The following is a 20,577-nucleotide window of genomic DNA, read 5'->3' as shown; positions in this document are numbered from 1 at the left end:
ACTTATTTTTTAATATTTATTTAGTTATTTGACTGCCTCAGGTTTTAGTTGCAGAACGTGGGATCTAGTTCCCTGACGAGGGATGGAACCCAGATCCCCTGCATTGGGAGCACGGAGTCTTAGCCACTGGACCACCAGGGACATCCACTATTCTTCACCTTATCGTGCTTTGCAGACACTGCAAATTTTTTACAAACTGAAGTTTTGTGGCAGGTCTATAATCACTATTTTCCAACAGCCCTTCCCCATAACCTCCTGGCCTGCCAGCCTCCCCCGCTCTCCCCATCCCCACCAGAATGGTGTATCTGGCACCACTGATAAACCTGCATTGACGTATCTTCATCACCCAGAGTTCATAGTTGACATTAGGGATCACTCTGTGCTGGATCAGTCTATGGGTTTGGATTATACATGTTTATACACACATCCTGCCTTGTTCTCTCTCCTGGAGTCCTTGACGATGAGGTGGTGTCATGGTCAGTTTTGAACCTCCCCAACTACGGATCTGGGGCTTTTCCCATGTTCTCAATATGGGTTTGCTTTCAAGTCTGTGGTTCTTCTTGAAAGAAAGGAGTGGCAGTCCAGGACAAATCTGAGTTATGAATGATCAAAATTCCATCAAACCAGTCAATCCTAAAGGAAATCAACCCTTAATATTCATTGGAAGGACTGATGCTGAAACTAAAGCTCCAATACTTTGGTCACCTGATTCGAAGAGCCAACTCATTGGAAAAGACCCTGATGCTGGGAAAGATTGAATGCAGGAGGAGAAGGGGACAACAGAGGGCAAGATGGTTGGATGGCATCACCAACTTAATGGATGTGAGTTTGAGCAAGCTCCGGGAGATGGTGAAGAACAGGGAAGCCTGGTGTGCTGTAGTCCATGGGGTCTCAGAGAGTCAGACAATGACTGAGCAACTGAACAAGAACAATAGCGGAATTCAGAAGCAGGGCATCTATAATGCTGTTGGCAGGCACATCAAAAATAATATCACTTATTTTCACTTATCTATTTAGCCCTTACTACATGTATGGATGTGAGAGCTGGACTATAAAGAAAGCTGAGAGCCAAAGAATTGATGCTTTTGAACTGGGGTGTTGGAGAAGACTCTTGAGAGTCCCTTGGACAGCAAGGAGATCCAACTAGTCCGTCCTAAAGGAGATCAGTCCTGGGTGTTCATTGGAAGGACTGATGTTGAAGCTGAAACTCCAATACTTTGGCCACCTCATGCGAAGAGCTGACTCATTGGAAAAGACCCTGATGCTGGGAAAGATTGAGGGCAGGAGGAGAAGGGGATGACAGAGGATAAGATGGTTGGATGGCATCACTGACTCAATGGACATGGGTTTGGGTGGACTCCGGGAGTTGGTGATGGACAGGGAGGCCTGGCGTGCTGCGGTACATGGGGTCACAGAGTCGGACACGACTGAGAGACTGAACTGACTGACTGCTAGGCTCGAGAGATACTATACAATATTGTCTCTGCCCTCATGTGGCTTATAGGCATCTTATGGAGATAAACTGATGGCTACAGCATCAAGTCTGGTCTCTAAACGCACCCATTGGGAGGCACCAAGGCACATGTGGTTACTCACCCTGTCTGACTGCTGAGTTCTGTTTCAAAGGCAGCTATGAAGACTCACCTTAGCCAAAAGACCAGACTCTTTTGGGTGGAGACCTATTTTGGTCTGAGCCTCCTGGTGACTTAGAGGGGTGGAAACCTGGACAAAGGGCATCAGAACAAGGAAAACACGTGCCCTGGGTTTAGATGATTTTGCAAGCCTAGGAACTTTTAGATGAAGTGGATTCCATGGAAGGTTTGTTTTTAAGTGCCTGTGAGGAAGAAAGTTCCCCTTAAAGAGAAGAGCGATGAAAAAAAGAAGATGTCATTGCAAAGACAGGCAAAATCAAAACAAGGAACCGATACACTGTGGTCATTATGTGCCAGACAAGCATGGCTCCAATATGTGTCGAACTCTACAACCCCATGGACGGTAGCCTGCCAGGCTCCTCTGTTCACGGGGTTCTACAGGCAAGAAAACAAGTGGGTTGCCATGCCTTTCTTCAAGGGATCTTCCTGATCCTGGGATTGAACCCATGTCTCTTATGTCTCCTGCATTGGCAAGCAGGTTCATTGCCACTAATGCTACCAGGGAAGTCCCCAATTGCACATATATATATATATACATACACATATATATATGTATGAGATGGTTGGACGGCATTACCGACTCAATAGACATGAGTGTGAGGAAACTCCAGGAACTGCTGATGGACAGGGAGGCCTGGCATGCTGCAGTCCATGGAGTCGCAAAGAGTTGGACACGACTGAGCGACTGAACTGAACTGAACTGATACATATATGTGACACATATATGTAATCATTTATATAGAAAATCATTATCTATATAATCCTTTAGGACTTCCCTCATGGCACAGTGGATGGGACAATGCTGGGGACATGGGTTAGATCCCTGGTCTCAGAATATTCCGCCTGCCACGGAGCAACTAAGCCCATAAGCCACAACTACTGAAGCCCACGCTATAGCACCCAGGAGCTGCAACTACTGAGCCCACATACTGCAACTACTGAAGCTGACTTGCTAGAGCCTGTGCTCTGCAACAAGAGACGCCACCGAATAAGTCCGAGCATGTGCTCACCTTGGCAGCACATATACTAAAACTGGAACAATACAGAGAAGATTAGCATGGCCCCTGCACAAGGATGACATGCAAATTGGAGAAGCGTTCCATATTTTTAGCAAATGAAACAGTTGACAAAGGACTAATTTCCAAAATATACAAGCAGCTCAGACAACTCAATACCAGAAAAACAAGCCAATCAAAAAGTGGGTAAAAGACCTAAACAGGCATTTCTCCAAAGAAGACACACAGATGGCTGACAGACACATGAAGAGATGCTCCGCGTCACTCTATTCAGTCAGTTCAGCTCAGTCGTGTCGGACTCTCCGCGACCCCATGAATCAGCACGCCAGGCCTCCCCGTCCATCACCAACTCCCGGAGTGCAATCAAACTCATGTCCATCGAGTCGGTGATGCCATCCAGCTATCTCATTCTCTGTTGTCCCCTTCTCCTCCCGCCCCCAATCTCTCCCAGCATCAGAGTCTTTTCCAGTGAGTTAACTCTTCGCATGAGGTGGCCAAAGTATTGGAGTTTCAGCTTTAGCATCAGTCCTTCCAATGAACACCCAGGATTGATCTCCTTTAGAATGGACTGGTTGGATCTCCTTGCAGTCCAAGGGACTCTCAAGAGTCTTCTCCAGCACCACAGTTCAAAAGCATCAATTCTTCGGCGCTAAGCTTTCTTCACAGTCCACATCCACACATGACCACTGGAAAAACCATAGCCTTGACTAGACGGACCTTGGTTGGCAAAGTAATGTCTCTGCTTTTTAATATTCTATCTAGGTTGGCCATAACTTTCCTTCCAAGGAGTAAGCATCTTTTAATGTCATGGCTGCAATCAGCATCTGCAGTGATTTTGGAGCCCCCAAAAATAAAGTCTGACACTTTTTCCACTGTTTTCCCATCTATTTCCCAGGAAGTGATGGGACCAGATGCCATGATCTTAGTTTTCTGAATGTTGAGCTTTAAGCCAACTTTTTCAGTCTCCTCTTTCAGTTTCATCAAGAGGTTTTTTAGTTCCTCTTCACTTTCTGCCATAAGGGTGGTGTCATCTGTATATCTGAGGTTATTGATATTTCTCCCGGCAATCTTGATTCCAGCTTGTGCTTCTTCCAGCCCAGCGTTCCTCATGATATACTCTGCATATAAGTTAAATAAGCAGGGTGACAATATACAGCCTTGACGTACTCCTTTTCCTATTTGGAACCAGTCTGTTGTTCCATGACCAGTTCTAACTGTTGCTTCCTGACCCGTATATAGGTTTCTCGAGAGGCAGATCAGGTGGTCTGGTATTCCCATCTCTTTCAGAATTTTCCAGTTTATTGTGATCCACACAGTCAAAGGCTTTGGCATAGTCAATAAAGCAGAAATAGATGTTTTTCTGGAACTCTCTTGCTTTTTCCATGATCCAGCAGATGTTGGCGATTTGATCTCTGGTTCCTCTGCCTTTTCTAAAACCAGCTTGAACCTCTGGAAGTTCACGGTTCACGTATTGCTGAAGCCTGGCTTGGAGAATTTTGAGCATGACTTTACTAGCGTGTGAGATGAGTGCAATTGTGCGGTAGTTTGAGCATTCTTTGGCATTGCCTTTCTTTGGGATTGGAATGAAGACTGACCTTTTCCAGTCCTGTGGCCACTGCTGAATTTTCCAAATTTGCTGGCATACTGAGTGCAGCACTTTCACAGAATCATCTTTCAGGATTTGAAACAGCTCAACTGCAATTCCATCACCTCCACTAGCTTTGTTCGTAGTGATGCTTTCTAAGGCCCACTTGACTTCACTCTTTATTAGAGAAACACAGATCAAAACTACAGTGAGATATCACCTCACACCAGTCAGAATGGCCATCATCAAAAAGTCTACAAACAATAAATGCTGGAGAGGGTGTGGAGAAAAGGGAACACTGTTGGTGGGAATGTAAATTGATACAGCCACTATGGAAGACAGTATGGAGATTCCTTAAAAAACTAGGAATAAAACCACCATATGACCTAGCAATCCCACTCCTAGGCATATACCCTGAGGAAACCAAAATTGAAAGAGACACATGTATCCCATTGTTCATTGCAGCACTATTTACAATAGCTAGAACTGGAAGCAACCTAGATGTCCATCGACAGATGAGTGGATAAAGAAGTTGTGGTATACATACACAATGGAATATTACTCAGTCATAAAGAGGAACACATTTGAGTCAGTTCTGATGAGGTGGGTGAACCTATAACCTATTATACAGAGTGAAGTGAGTCAGAAAGAGAAAGATAAATATCATATTCTAACGCACATATACAGAATCTAGAAAAATGGTGCTGAAAAACTTATTTACAGGGAGGCAATGGAGAAACAGACATAGAGAATAGACTTATGGAAATTGGGAGAGGGGGAGGAGAGGGTGAGATGTATGGGAAGAGTAACATGGAAACTTACATTACCATATGTAAAATAGATAGCCAATGGGAATTTGCTGTATGGCTCAGGAAACTCAAACAGGGGCTCTGTATCAACCTAAAGGGGTAGGATGGGGAGGGAGGTTCAAAAGGGAGGGGATATATGTATACCTATGGCTGATTCATGCTGAGGTTTGACAGAAAACAACAAAATTCTGTACAGCAATTATCCTTCAATAAAAAGATAAATTAATTTTTAAAAAAAGTCCGAGCACTGCAAAGAGGAGCAACCCCTGTTTGCTGCAACTAGAGACATAGCAAAAGACCGAGCACAGTCAAAAGTAAAAACAAATAAAACACACAACAGTGCTACATATATTTATATAAGTAATCATTTATATAATCATTTATATATACATATATATGTATAAATTTACTTAATCCTCATAAGAACCCTATGAGTAAGTTACAGAAGAGCATATGGAGGCTCTAATTAGAGAAATTTAAACAGTGTGACTCCATCCTCAGGGCAATATATGCTTATGTGGCAGGAACAGAAAGGACCTTGAAATTTCTGCAGACAGATCAAAGGGAGATCTGGGTAAAACCGTCCCAGAATTCTTGCTCAGGCTTGAGCCCTCCAGGAATGTTCTTTTCAGGGTTTTTGTAGCCCTTTTCCAGGCCTGTCCCTATATCTCCATACGACTAGCTCTGAACATATGTTAAGTAAGCTAAGTCCTCTCTGAAAGACAGTCTCTTCCTAGTAACCCTTTCCAGGGCTGTTGGGACAGAACAAGCCATCTACCACCAGATGGATCAGAGAAAGCTGGGCTCGCAACAGAAACTGAGTCTGTGAGGTCTTGTAAATTTTCAGAAGGGAAATCAAACCTAGTGCTCCTGATTTTGAGGGGGGGAGAAAAAAAGAGCATATGTTAATATGTAATAAGGAATGGAATGGAGGGTGACACATTCATAAATGTTGTAACTCCCAGAACTTGCCCATCCTTGTCAATTTCTGCAGGTAAGATTATTCATGATTTCCTTTTGACCCTGACACTGAACCTGCCAAGTAAAGGAAGTAGGCATTACTTTTTCCCTGGTTTTTATCTCCTTCCCCCACCCTGCCTTGAGGCTTATGGGATTTTTACTTCCCCGACCAGGTATGGAACCCACTCCTGCAGTGAAAACATGGCGTCCTAACCACTTGACCACCAGGGAAGTCCTAATGTCCCATTTTTTTAATTGGCAAAGCTAAGTGACTCGCCCAAATTCTGTATGATTCAGAAGCTGGGGCTCTATACTGCCAGACACTGTCTATAAGTTTCTTCTCCTGGATTAATCACTGTTTTTCTTTCTGAGAGTTCAATTATCTCCTCTCTGCCTCTTTTCTGCCTTCTCTCCTGGGTTTCTCCGAAAACCTGCTGAGAGGTTAGTATGCCTGCCAAGCTCAGTTTGTAAAACCTCTCTCAGGGAACTCTGCTCATTCCGGAGAGAACCCTTCCAAACTGCCAGGTCCTTTGTAGGAGGACTTTTTGGCTAGGGACCCTGGCAAATTCATGAATCTCCACCAAAGAGACACTCTGATTCTTAAAAGCTGTTCACCATCAGCTCTTGGGGGTTTAGGCATTCAGGTTCAGCTCTGAAATCTCTAGTGTGTTTTGATTCGGCTTTGGGGAGAGGAAGTGGCCACTCTGTTTGTTCAACCCTTTCTCTGAATAAGATAAATCAATATTTATGTTCAGACCCCAGGTATGAGGTCAGTAGATTTCAGAGATATTTTGGCCCATAATTCATCCAAGTGCTGGATCCCACAAAACAAAATCAGTCTTTGCCTGTACTTTTGTGATGATTTTATTTGAATGCATCACTTGTAACTGTTTTATGGGGCAATTTGGAAGAACCCTCTAAAACTATATATGACGGAAACAGTTAAAATCTATACACAATTCCTAGAAAGGAGAAGACAAGTAAAGAAAAGGGGTGGGGGTGTAAGTTTCCAACATCTCTAGTTTTTGGTTTTGAATCATAGGGGAGATGTCATTGGCCAATTAGACGATTTGGAAGGGCAGATCGAATCTTCTTTGGGCACCAAAGAGAACATAACAATCAAAATTTGAGAGAAATTTAAAGGAGATGCGGGATTTCATTTCGAGGGCGGGCGTAGGGGCGGCTCAACTCTTCCTGCGACAAACCCTGCAGCCTGTCCGGCACTAGCTTTGGAAAGAACTGGAATCTGAGTCAGGGCTTCATGGGTTAAGAAGCCCATGTCACATCGGCCGTTTGAAACTCCTCCTCTCCAAACTCCTCCTCCCACAGTGAGGTGAAGATATTTGAAAATCACCCCACTGCAAACTCCTCCCTCTCCGGGAAACCTCACATAGAAATGCTGCAAATGACTGGGGCCCCGCGTGCAGTCGCGTCCGGGCCGCGCGAAGCCCGGATTTCCAGAGCGGTCACTGCAAGCTGACAGCGGCCTGGGCCGGAGCGTGACAAGCGGAGGCTGGGATCATGAGGCTCGCGGGCTGGGGGTTGCGCTGGGCCATCGCCCTGCTCATCGCTGCGGGGGAAGCTGCAGGTAAGGCTGGCTCCAGAAGCCTGCACGGGATAGGGGTGAGCTCCTGAATTAGGGGAGCCCCTTGGTATTTTGGGGGGTCGGCGGGAGAGAAAACGAAAAATCATTCAATCCATGGAAGACGTGGGAAAATGGCACAAAGTCCTTCCCCAATGGCTGGACTGGGAAAAGGGTTCGGGGGATAGGTGTCTGAGGGGTCTGGGAGGGAAACGCAACGCGGCTTTCCCCACAAGTTTCCCCCCAGTGGGGGACCACTCCCCTTTTCTTAGAGCCGGGTGCGCGTTAGGAAGACGTACTCCCTCCCAGAGTTATTCCAGGGGTGAGACGGACCCGAAAACCGGCTGCTCAGCCTGGAGGCCCCTACGGGCGCTCCCCAACATCGTTTCACCCTCATGGGTTACGGCGGCGGTCAAGTTGGCTTTGTGCTTCCCAAGGGCGCTGCTGCCTCTGGAAGCGGAGCGGGACTCGTCCAACCTGCACCAAGCTTCCGCCCTTAGCCACCTCCTCCAGCCCCGCCTTCAGCGCCGTGGGCCCTCCCCCGAGCTCCCATTGGACGCCATTCGAACAGGCGAGCCTCGAGCCACACCCCCTGGCCAATGGGAGGCTGCGGTTGCTGAGGCCCTAGCGGCGCGGGGCGGGGCTGGCGCACGCCTCGCGCCTCAGCTAGATCTCCGTGAGGATGTCGAAGGCGATTCCTCGGGTTGTCAGGGGCTTCCGTCACAAAGGATGCGACAAGTCCCGGGCCCCTGGAGAAGCTCTGCAGGCGTAGATGAGGTGCCCGCCGAGCGCTTGAGCCCCGCTCGGGCAAGGCCTGTTTCCTCCTCTATCTGCAGTGATGCCTTCGTACCCACTTTGTCCTTGGGAGCTTCTCTGACCCCGCCCGACTGGAACAAGTTCCCAGACGTGACCCCCAGGCCACCTTCAAGGCCTCAGTTCCTTCCCAGTCTGAAACGTTGCCTAGAAACTCCAGTCCTTCCCGGATCGGACGTGAAGAGCACTTAACAGAGACTTTCATCCATGCCTGGGCAGGGACTGAGAGCTGGGGACCGAATGAACCCCTTTGGGGTTGCCTTGTTTGTTTATAGGCGCTAAAATGAGTTCAGTTGAGCTGCTCTCATGACAACATGACAACCTTTCATTTTAGGGGGTTTGAATTTTAGATTTGGGCAACAGGCTAGTTGGTGCAATATCCTGAGTTATCCAGTGGCTGAGAGAGGCATTTGACCTCGCCCTGGATAATAAAGAAATGGTCCTTTTCCTACTTAACAACTAGCTGGGACTAGAAAAGTATTGGAATTGTACCATGAACAGGATGCAGGAAGCTTTTTTTTTAATGGGGGGAGGGGTGGCTTTGAGCAGAGAACTTTGAACTCTTGGAATCGGTACCTGTGACACACACATCACAGTTTCCTCTGGGAGGAAAGGAAGGATTTCAGCTACATGGCAGAGGGTTATTGTAATAATTTGGCCATTGGGTTGTGTTAAGCAGAGGGATGGTGGCTTGGTCAAGAGACAGTTGATGAGCCTGTATTTCACACACAGATCTACTCCTTCCCTAAGAGGATATTAATGGCAGTGAAGTTACATTGAGCAAGATATGTTGCTTCAGTTCCCTTTTTCACTGGGCAGCTTGAGGATCTGATGTAGTTTGGTTCTCAAGGAGGCTCTGAATCTGGGTGTGTTCCCCAGACTCCTGAGAATGAGTGGGCAGGTAACTAAATATCTGCCTGCAGTGTGGGAGACCTGGGTTCGATCCCTGGGTCCGGAAGATCCCTGGAGAAGGACATGGCAACCCACTCCAGTATTCTACTGTGTATTCCACTAAGTATCTACTCTGTGTTAACTTGATGATAGACATTTGTAGCAGTCCTGACTACTCCAGTTTGCCCCGAGGAGGTGGGAATTTCTTGTCTGTTTACTTTGGGAATGGTAGTAATTGGAATCTTACCTGCTTGTTTTCCTTTAGCCAAATCAAAGTCAATTAATTGACAGTTGTGTGTGGGATATCAAATATGCCAGGGACACACCCAAACTCAGAAAGTAGAGTGTTCCCACTAAGTTGTGTCTGCTTTAACAGAGGATGAGATGGTTAGATAGCATCACTGACTCAACAGACATGAATCTGAGCAAATTTCGGGAGATAGCAGAGATCAGAGGAGCCTGGCATCCTGCAGTCTGTGAGATCGGGAAGAGGCGGACACAACTTAGTGACTGAACGACAACTGCTTTAACAACAAGCCCCAGGGGGATTCACTGGTCATTGTCAGGCATATTTATCTTTCAGTGCAACACTCACTGAAGATAGGGAGAATGATTCTGAGACTGCAAACCTTGAAGAGAAATATCTGCCTCACTCTGTCTTTCTAGGGCATTCCTGCTCATATCTGTAGGGTTCCTCCCCTAATAAGACCCAATTCTAGATGTCTTTTTTGCTCAGTGCTTTGATTGCCTTTCACGTCCCACATTCAGTATGTTAACAGCATCCACGCTCTGCTCTGCTGTCTAGCAAGTAATCATGTGTTGCTAAGACACCATGCAGTAGTCAGCAGTGAACAGTGATAGAAACTGTCTACCCCTCCCTCAAAGGAGCAGACAACAAACTACCGCGGAGATCACCTCTGGGGAAAATACCTTGGTGGTCCCTCTTGTGGAAAAGAGCACTGGTAAAAGGATTTTTCATTCATTTTCTGGTAAGTCTCTTAGCTTCAGCCATTTTTTTCTCTTTTATTTTTAAAGATTTTTTTTGTGTGGAACATCTTTATTTGAAAGTCTTTATTTAATTTGTTAAGATATTGCTTCTGTTTTATGTTTTGGTTTTTTGGCCCTGAGGCCTGTGGGATCTTAGCTTCCCAACCAGGGATTGAACCCGAATCCCTTACACTGGAAAGCGAGGTCCCAACCGCTGGACTGCCAGAGAAGACCCAGGCCATTTCTTTTTCAAGAAAATGATTCCAAGTATTTATTTTTTACTTATTATTATTATTTTGTCCATGCCTCTCGACTTGTAGGATCTTAGTTCCCTGGCCAGGAGTTGAACCCAGGCCCTGGCAGTGAAAGCACTGAATCCTAACCTCCAGGGAATTCCCTCCATGTATTATTTTGGTTTTCCTGAACAACCACTATCTTCAGTATCCACGGAAGGAAAACCTTGAAAGCATTTACCACCTCATATGTGTGCTGGAGAAAAAGCAGAAATGTATATTCTCCTTTTCTGTTTCGATAACCTTGTTCCTGATTCCTCACCCGTGACAGAAGAGTTAGGGCTAGAGTTTCGATTGTTTTCCTTTTTTTGCGGGGGAGGGGGTGTGTTGCTTATGTAATTTTAGGCATCCCCAGGATGAGGAGTTACGGGATGTGGCGCTCTGGTTTGCTTTTGCTGAAATTCAACTGAAACTGACATACAAAACCTAAAACTTGCTTGTGGAACTGGGAGGAAATAAGAAAGAGCTGTGGTTTCTTTGGGCTGTGGTGTTTGAAATAGGACTAGTTCTGACTCCTCGCTCAGGTCGCGGTTGCCCACTGCCGGGACAACCCGTCTTAAGATGCTTTCCTGGGTGCTCACTGTCGCTTATCCTCGGCCATATAAGCAAGGCCACGAGACATTTCCCAGCTGACTGCTATCAGTAATGGTGAAATCCACTCACTTTTCATTCAGACGTTACAGCTGATGGCCAGCTGTGGAATGAACAGCTGTTCAGACAGAAATATGTAGTAGTGGGGTCTTCTTGTTGGTAGGGTCTTCAGCCATCTATGACATGAAAATATTTGATTAACTGTTGCCCGGGGGAGGGCTCGTTGGTGTCCAGGGAAGGGTGTGGTTGTTCTTTCTCTCTCTTACTTTTGTTGTTATTGTAATTTTTATTTTTGGCTGTGCTGGATCTTTGTTGTGAGGTGGGGGCTCTCTAATTTGTGGCGCGTGGGCTTAGTTGCAGAATGTGGGATCTTAGTTCTCCAACCAGGGATCAGACCCAGCGCCCCTGCATTGGGAGTGCAGAGTGCAGAGGACCACCATAGAAGGTCCTCTTTATCCCTATTTAAAGGGCTGTAAGATGGTTTAATGTTTCTAGCCTTTCAAGAATCTGGCTGTAATTCAGGAGACCTGGGTTTGATTCCTGGGTCGGGAAGATCCCCTGGAGAAGGAAATGGCAACCCCCTCCAGTATTCCTGCCTGGAGAATCCCATGGACACAGGAGCCTGGTGGGGTACAGTTCATGGAGTCACAAAACAGTTAGACACGACTGAGCGACTAACACTTTCATTTTTGCACTTTCAAGATGGTTTAATATTTTTAGCCTTTCCAGTAGCACATTCTGCATGTGAGATGGTTCCTTGGGCAAAGTGGATTAGGGATAATTGAAACTGCCATCTCCTGGCTGGGAAAGCAGATGGCAGAAGTTCCTCCTCCAGAATCATCCTCCTCTGTAGAGAATGCCCCTGGCCTGAACTTCCTTTTTTTTTTTTTTGCTTTTTTTTTCTGAGAGTCCTGGAATTTCGATTGCTTTTTACCCACCCAATGTGGGAAGCCAGAAGTGAGTCATTTCCTTTTTCAGGCATAATCACGATTCAGCTGTGAGTCAGTGGGCGTGGGGTATATTGTAGAGGCACCTCAGAGGGCCGTGTCCTGTCTGGATCAGTAGCTGGGGGATCCATTGTCAGTTTGTGTTCTGATAGCGGCAGATTCTCGAGCTCAGCTTATTTGAATCTCCTGAGCTCTCCACTGGGGTTACCTCCAGCCTGGTCTCTTTGTAAGTTCAGTTACCAAGTTCTGTTGATGCTTCTAAACATTCCTTGTGTGTTTTTCTCTCTTTATCACCTATAGCCTCTTCCACCCCTCCACTCCTCTCTCTCCTAACCTCACCTGACTGTACCTCTGGGCTGGAACACTGGACAATGAGCTTTGAAGACCCAGACTTTGTTTCCTTTGAATTAAAGGTGCAATTGACATACTGTAAAATCGACAGATAAGAGTTCAGTGAGTTGTGATAGACATCTACTTCCGTGTAACCACCTCTCATTAGGACCTAGAGGACTTCTCTCCCCCCAGGAAGTTCCTGGCTCTCTTCAGCTTACTCACCTGTCAGACACAGACCAGAGGCACCACTAATCTGATTTCTGTCATTGGGAAAAGTGAAAGTGTTAGTTACTCAGTTGTGCCGACTCTTTTCGACCCCATTAACGGTAACCCACCAGGCTCCTCTCTCCATGGGATTCTCCAGGCAAGAATACTGGGGTGGGTTGCCAGTTCCTTCTCCAGGGGATTTTCCTGACCCAGGGATCAAACCCTCGTCTCCTGCATTGCAGGCAGATTCTTTACATCTCTGCCACCAGAAAGCCCAGTTTCTATCATTATCGGTTAGTTGTGCCTGAGCTAGAACAGCACATGAATAGTATGTACTCGAGCAAAGAAACCGGACAGGGAATTCCCTGACTGTCCAGTGGTTAGGACTCTGAGCTTCCACTGTATGGGGTAGAAGCTTGATTCCTGGTTGAGGAATTAAAACCCCACAAACCACACTGCTCAGTAGGGAAAAAAAAAGCTTTGGACCTTTTTGAACTTGACATTGTTATATATCTGTGTTAATAATTCTTCTGGGTCCCAGGGACTTTGCACTTTAAAATTTGACAGATTCTGCCCTGTTGCCCTCTGAAGAGATGAACTAGAAGAGTTCCACTTTTCCAAAATCTTTGCCCAGTAAGATGATGGACCTGTCCCTCATTGGGGTATACCAGCCGAATGAATCTTGTTTTGACTCAGGCTTTGGGCTCTGACGGTTTCACGCTGAAAGGAAGAAAAAGACATTCCTTACTCTCCAGGAGTTTAAATCTAGGCTGGGGGACTCGGTAAACAAATGCTTTTGATCTTGTATGTTAGGAGTGAGAAATGGGTGTCTTAAGAGCTTTTGCATGTGTGTGTGCTAAATCACTTCCAGTGGTGTCCAACTCTGTGCGACCCCATGGACTGTACCTACCAGGCTCTTCTGTCCATGGGATTCTCCAGACAAGAAAACTGGAGTGGGTAGCCATGCCCTCCTCTGGGAGATCTTTCTGACCCAGGGATCGAACTGTGACTCTTACCATCTCCTGCATTGGCAGGTGGGTTCTTTACCACCAATGCCACCTGGGAAGCCCACGGGCTGCTAAACCCAGTTTTGGGGAAGGTTAGCTTCGAAGCTGAACTGTTAGCCAAGCAAAGAGGGAGGGAGTCAGGAGGGGGCGTTATACCCGAAGGGACTGCAGAGCTTTAGGATCTGAGGTTGTGAAATGTTTTTTTACCAGATCCAGCATGTTCTCCTTAATATAATTATTTGTCATATACCTATGCTATCATCTGGTGTACATTAGAAACCGTAATTATACAGAAAAGCAGATATGTTAAAAAGGTGAGATAAAAATCAACCACACAGCATTTTTAAATACCTTGTTATTTGGGATGGCTTCCTACTATAGTTAAAAATCTCAAATCATGATGTAATGAGGGCAAGTGCTTTTTTTTTCCTTTATATCTCTATATATGAAGTAACGTGTGTATATATATATATATATATAGTATATTTGATTTATAATGCTGTGTTAGTTTCAGTGATCTGATTCTTTTTCAGTTTCTTTTTCCTTACACATTATTACAAGATAACTGAGTATACAGCTCCCTGTGCTGCACAGTAGGTCCTTGTTGGTTCTCTATTTTATATATAGTAGCGTGTATGTGTCCATCTCAATCTCCTAATTTATCTGTCCCTCACTTCTTTCCTCTTTGATAACTATAATCTGTTCACTATGTCTGTGGGTCTAATTTCTGTTTTAAATCAGTTCATTTGTATCTTTTTTTTTAATATTCCACATATAAATGATATTGTATAATATTCATCTTTCTCTGCCTGGCTTACTTCACTTAGTATGATAACCTCCAGGTTTATCCATGTTGCTGCAAATTGCATTATTTCATCCTTTTTTATTGCCAAGCGTTAAGGGCAAGGCTGATGATTAGCAATTGGACACAGGGAGCCATACTTCAAAGAGTGCCTTTGATCATTCTTATTTTTATGGCTTGACCTTCCACCATATCTAATTAGGTCTGTTTTTATCTTGAATGTTGAGGGTAAGAGGGGCAAAATGCTCACTAGTAGGAATCAACTTGTCAGTGCCACCCTCTAAGGTCATGAAGTTTGCACATTTACTTTCACTCACAGCTCAGTAACTGAAACTTGGTCCCATGGCCACACCTGGCTGCAAAGGAAGCTGGGAAATTATAGATCCTCCCTTGGGTAATGTGCTCAGTTAAAACTTGAAGGTCTCAAGCTTACCTGGTGCTCCAGTGTTTAAGAATCCACCCTGCAAACCAAGGGACATTGGTTGGAGCCCTGGTCTAGGATGATCCCACATGCCACGGAGGAACTAATCCAGTGCATCACATCTACTGAACCTACATGCTAGAGCCTGTACACTGCAGCTAGAGAATAGCCCCTGCTCACTGCAACTAGAGAAAACCCTCACATAGCAATGAAAACTCAGCACAGCCAATATGCAAATAAATAAATCTTTAAAAAACTTATGAGTGTTTAAAGAGAATGTGCATGCATGCGTGCTCAGCCATGTCCAACTCTTTCGACCCCATGGACTGTAGCCCACTTGGCTCCTCTGTCCATGGGATTCTTCAGGCAAGAATACTGGAGTCGGTTGCCATTTCCTCCTCCAGGGGATCTTCCCGACCCAGCGATCAAACCCTAGTCTCCTGTGTCTCGTGCATTATAGGCATATTCTTTACCATCTGAGCCACCCGGAAAGTCCACTTAAAGAGGATTTCAAGCGGAAAAAATCTGAATACATGAAAAGACACAAAGCACGTAAGATGAGTCTTCTCCCATATGCAGAATGAAGGAAGAAGAGACTTCTTGCATGAGAAGAATCATTCAAGGATCTACCATCTTCCGTTCTTTTTGTCTGGAAGTTTCTTCCAGGAATGGACTAATTCTGGAGACATAGTTTCTGCCTTGTGCATGAAGAGTTCATTAATTGCCTTTGTGCAAAATAAGCAAATGAATACATTTTGTGCAAACTATTAAACTGTTTTTTTTTTGGTTACGGTCAACATTCAAAATAAAGTGATAAAAGAAAAAAGGTTCTTAATCTTCTTATGAAAGTAGTGAAAAATATAATAAACATAGCCATCAGCCCGAACTTATATTTTGCATATCATTTGCCTTCAGAATATCTGACTCATGAGGAAATTTCTGCTAGCTTCTTCTTTCTTGGTCCTATTTCCTTATCCTGAGATGAACTGGATCATAATTTTTATTAACTGTGTTAATTTAGATTACGAAGGGGATCAAAGTCTATATTTAAAGATTAAAGGAGTAATACCAATTTTATTACCAACCAATAAAAGTTTATTGGAAGCCTGGTGTGTTGCAGTCCAGCGGGTCCCTAAGAGTCTGACACAACTAAGTGACTGAAGTGACTAATTGACCCACTCCAGTATTCTGGCCTGGAGAAGTCCATGGACTGTATAGTCCATGGGGTCACAAAGAGTCGGAATGAGCAACTTTCACAAAAAAAGTTTGCTTCAATCAAAGCTCACACATAACAATGGCCCTGAATCGAGGCATGATACCTAAAACTAAATGCAGTCAGTATTATTTTGCTCTCTTTGTGTGCTTGGTCGCTCAGTTGTGTCTGACTCTTTGCAACCCCATGGACTGTAGCCCGCCAGCCTCCTTTGTCCATGGGGATTCTCCAGGAAAGAATACTGGAGTGGGTTGCTTGCCCTCCTCCTGGGAATCCTCCACATCCAGGGATCATACCCAGGTCTGCCGAATTGCAGGCAGATTCTTTACCATCTGAGCCAGAAGGTATAAAAGTCATATATTTTAGAGGGGCTTCCCTGGTGGCTCAGGAGTAAAGAATCTGCCTGCCAATGCAGGAGACACAATTTCAATTCCTGTCCGGGAAGATCTCACATGCCTCGGAGCAACTAAGCCCGTGCACCACAAATACTGAAGCCTGTGGGCCTAGAACCTGTGCTCTGCCGCAAGAGAAGCCACCACAGTGAGAAGCCACCACAGCTAGAGGAGCCCCCGCTTCAGGAGGCAGTGAAGGACAAGGAAGCCTGGCGTGCTGCTGTCCATGGGGTCGAAAAGAGGTGGACACAACTCAGCGACTGAATAGCAACAACCCATTTCTTAAGATCCGAAATTTAGTTATATGATTATCTTCTCTGCTGGATCTCTGCTCTCTGACCTCTACATTAATAATTTATCATAATTTACATACCTTTTTTGTGGGGGCTGTGCTGGTCTCAGCTTCATCCTGTGGGCTTCTGTAGTTGGGGTGCATGAGCTTAGTTGCCCTTTGGCAGGTGGGATCTTAGTTCCCCAACTAGGGATCAAACCTGTGTCCCCTGTACTGGAAGGTGGGTTCTTAACCTCAGGACCATGAAAGAAGTCCCAATTTTTATCTCTTTAGTTCCTTTCTACCTACTGGAGAAAGCTTCTCAAATTTTCCTCCAGCTTAATGCTTTTGCAGTCTCAGCTTTCCTTGGTTTGTGACTGCTAAATCATGTCTCCAACACAGGTTTGTGACCTGCTAAATCATGTCTTTGCTTTGTTAATGTGCACCCAGTTTCTAATATTTTGTCCCCATCGCCCAATGGACCCACACTTTGGACTCACCAACCATGATGTCAGAATCTCTTTTTAGGAAGTGTTCTTTGCGTCCTCCACTATACTTTTGGTTCACTCATTTTAATTGTGCATGTTTTATTTCCTGGAGACGTGACTGCTGCAATAGGATTGTATTTCTGGTTCATTCTTCACATGGCAGGAAAGAGACACAAAGAATTCGGTCATTTTGTGATCCCAGCCCTGATTCTTCCTTCTCCTTTCCTTCTCTTTAGTGGAAGACAATTGTGGGAGAAACGAGTTTCAGTGCCGAGATGGAAAATGCATCTCCTATAAGTGGGTTTGTGATGGGGCCGCTGAGTGCCAGGACGGCTCTGATGAGTCCCAGGAGACGTGCAGTGAGTTTCTCCCCGCCTTTGGATGTGACATGTGTCCTACCTTTTCTTTTTAACTCCTTTTTTTTTTTTTAAATCTAAATGTAGTTGTGTAACACTTAAACATTTTCAATTGTTAACTTCTGCTGGATGGCAAAGTGATTTGATGATAGTGGGTGACAGACTTGGTAGAAATTGACAAGCATACTAATGTATTCTTCTATGAATTAGGAGATGGGCAGAGAAGGGCTTTCCAGGTGGGTCAGAGGTAAAGAATTCACTTGCAATGCAGGAGATGTAAAAGACTCGGATTTGATCCCTGAGTCAGGAAAATCCCCTGGAGGAGGGTATGGCACCCCACTCCAGTATTCTTGCCTAGTTTTCTTCCATGGACAAAGGAGCTTGGCGAGCTATAGACCATGGGGTCACAAAGAACTGAACAGGACTGAAACGCCTCGCATGCACACAGAGACGATATTATTCGGACTTTCCTTTAAAGGCTCTCTTTTTCTCTTGAGGTTCGTGTTACACAGATTAGTCCTTTTTTAAGATTTTTTTTTTTTGGTGGAGCATTTTTAAAGTCTTTATTGAGTTTGTTATAATATTGTTTCTTAATGATTTAGGTTTTTGGGTTCAAGGCATGGGGGTCTTAGCTTCCCAACCAGGATCGAACCCTCACCCTTTGTGTTAGAAGGCAAAGTCTTAAACACTGGACTACCAAGGAAGTCCCACAAATTAGCCTTTTTGTATGTTTGTTTTTTGTTTTCTTGGCCACTCCCGGTGGCTTGTGGGATCTTAGTTTCCCAACCAGGGATCGAACCCACAACAGCTGCCGTGGAAGCTTGGCATCCTAACCACTGAATTAAGCCATTGGGGGTAGGAATAAAATAGGAATTTGGGATTAACTGATGCATCAGTTCAGTTTAGTTCAGTCGCTCAGTAGTGTCCGACTCTTTGCGACCCCATGAATCACAGCACGCCAGGCCTCCCTGTCCTTCACCAACTCTCGGAGATCACTCAAACTTATGTCCATCGAGTAGATAATCATATAAAATAGATTATCAACAAGGACCTACTGTATAGCACAGGGAACTATATTCAATATCTTGTAATAACCTATAATGGGAAAGAATATGAAAAAGAAAACATATATATATACACACACACACGTATAACTGAGTCACTTTGCTGTACACCTGAAATTAACACAACACTGTAAATCAACTGTGCTTCAATATTTTTAAAAACCACCCCAAAATTTTAAATAAAAAAAAAAGTTACCAGTTTAGTAGCATTAATATGTTCACAATGCTTTGCAACCACCAGTTCTATCTCATTCCAAAACCTTTGCAACACCTAGCATCTAACTTAAAAAAAAAATTATTTTTCTGCGCTGGGTCTTAAGTGTGGCATGCAAGACCTTCAGTCTTCCTTGTGACATGCAGGATCTTTAGCTGTGGCATCTAGTTCCCTGACCAGGGATTGAACCCAGGCCCCCTGCATTGGGAACACAGAGTCTTAGCCACTGGACCCCCAGGGAAGTCCTTAGCAACTAATTTTTAATAAGTTCCATTAAATTTCCTTCATTTTGGTCCAGAAAAGTGAGCCTGAATCTCCTATCAGAAAACTCTGGGTCCTTCCCTTGCAGAGATCGGAGTGGCAAGGCGGTCTTCCCTCTGAGTTAAGGTTCAGTTTTGTTTCTCCCATAGAGTCTGTCACCTGCAAGATGGGGGACTTCAGCTGTGGGGGCCGTGTCAACCGCTGCATTCCGGAGTCCTGGAGATGCAATGGCCAGGTGGACTGCGAGAATAGCTCAGACGAAGAAGGCTGTCGTAAGTGGGGTCCCTTGTCTGGTGGCCCATCGATCCTAGCCATGTCCAAGTGACCTGACTGGGTTCCTGGCTGAGGTCAGAGTTTGTTCCAAACCATAGAGTTTCAGACGGGAAGGCACTCTGTAGCAGGTTCTGTCTTGCCTCTTTGATTTTATTCATTATTTATAATTTCTTTTCTAGTTGTGTAGATTTTTTAAAGTCAAAGTAAGGCTCTTAAAAAAAAAAATACACCCTGGGGGAAATTTAAATAATTGAGATCACATCAAATCTTCAAGTTGACAAAATATGAAACCCCCCCCGAGAGTGTCTTTAAAAAAAACCTGAAAAGTGAGTGTTTTTTTAGAGATGCATATCTAACCTTGGTTCTCATTGGGGAACATTTTAAAATAAAAGGGATTGGGCCTCTCTTCCAAGTGTTTTATTTTTTCTTTCAGCTTTATTGAGATATAATTGACATGTAACATGGTTTAGTGTCCAGTGTGATAATTTTATATATATTGTGAAATGATGACCACAATAGGGTTATTTAATACCTTCATCATTTCACATAATTACTGTATCTTTTGATTCTTTAATAATACCAGCATAAACAAGGTCCTATTGTATAGGGCAGGGAAACTATAGTCAATATTCTGTGATAAACTATAATGGAAAGGACTATGAAAAAGAATACATGTATATATAACTGAGTCACTTTGCTGTAGAGCAGAAATTAACACACCATTGGAAATCAACTATACTTCAATCCGACTTTTAAAAAGAAAATTATTAAATTCCATCCACCATGGGAAGAAAAAAAAGATTGACATTTATGCACAATAAAACTGAAGAAGTAAAAAAAAATAATAGTACCATCAAACCCAGGAGGTGGGAGGATGAGTAAAAGAGAGGAAGGAGATTAGTAGGAACCAACTTCCTCTTGTGCAATAAATAAGTTACAGTGATTGATGCACAGCATGGTAAACGTAGTCAACAAGATGGTGATAACCTTGTCGGGTGACACACAGCAAGTAGACTTGGACTGGTGATCGTTTTGTGCTGTCTGAAATCACTGAGCCACTGTGTTCACACCTGGAAACTAACACAGCTTTGTAAGTCTATACTTCAACTTAAAAAGCCCAATATGGGCTTCCCTGATAGCTTGGTTGGT

The 20,577-nt window shown here is 44.5% G+C and overlaps 1 protein-coding gene and 1 non-coding gene across 3 annotated transcripts in view; both read left to right on the top strand.

The window, feature by feature from the left end:
- The first annotated feature begins 2,654 nt into the window (after nucleotides 1-2,654).
- Nucleotides 2,655-2,761, top strand: LOC129559703 (U6 spliceosomal RNA). Its single transcript, XR_008686632.2, has one exon. It is a non-coding gene; the product is annotated as a U6 spliceosomal RNA (small nuclear RNA).
- A 4,632-nt stretch (nucleotides 2,762-7,393) lies between these two features.
- The window catches only part of LDLR (low density lipoprotein receptor), a 33,270-nt gene continuing 20,086 nt past the window's right edge, over nucleotides 7,394-20,577 (top strand). Inside the window, exons 1-3 of one of the 2 annotated variants that reach the window (XM_055428878.2) lie at nucleotides 7,395-7,610; nucleotides 17,497-17,619; nucleotides 19,305-19,427. In XM_055428878.2, the coding sequence (XP_055284853.2) occupies nucleotides 7,544-7,610; nucleotides 17,497-17,619; nucleotides 19,305-19,427 (313 nt within the window). In that variant the 5' untranslated portion in view covers nucleotides 7,395-7,543. Of the gene's footprint in view, nucleotides 7,611-17,496; nucleotides 17,620-19,304; nucleotides 19,428-20,577 lie in introns of both variants that reach the window. The other variant, XM_055428879.2, reaches the window with a different exon arrangement.

This window comes from Moschus berezovskii, chromosome 8 (assembly GCF_049115385.1).
Source record: "Moschus berezovskii isolate FMDL1 chromosome 8, NW_MosBer_1.0, whole genome shotgun sequence".
NCBI classification, from domain to species: Eukaryota; Metazoa; Chordata; class Mammalia; order Artiodactyla; family Moschidae; genus Moschus; species Moschus berezovskii.
This window is presented reverse-complemented; position numbering and strand designations above follow the sequence as displayed.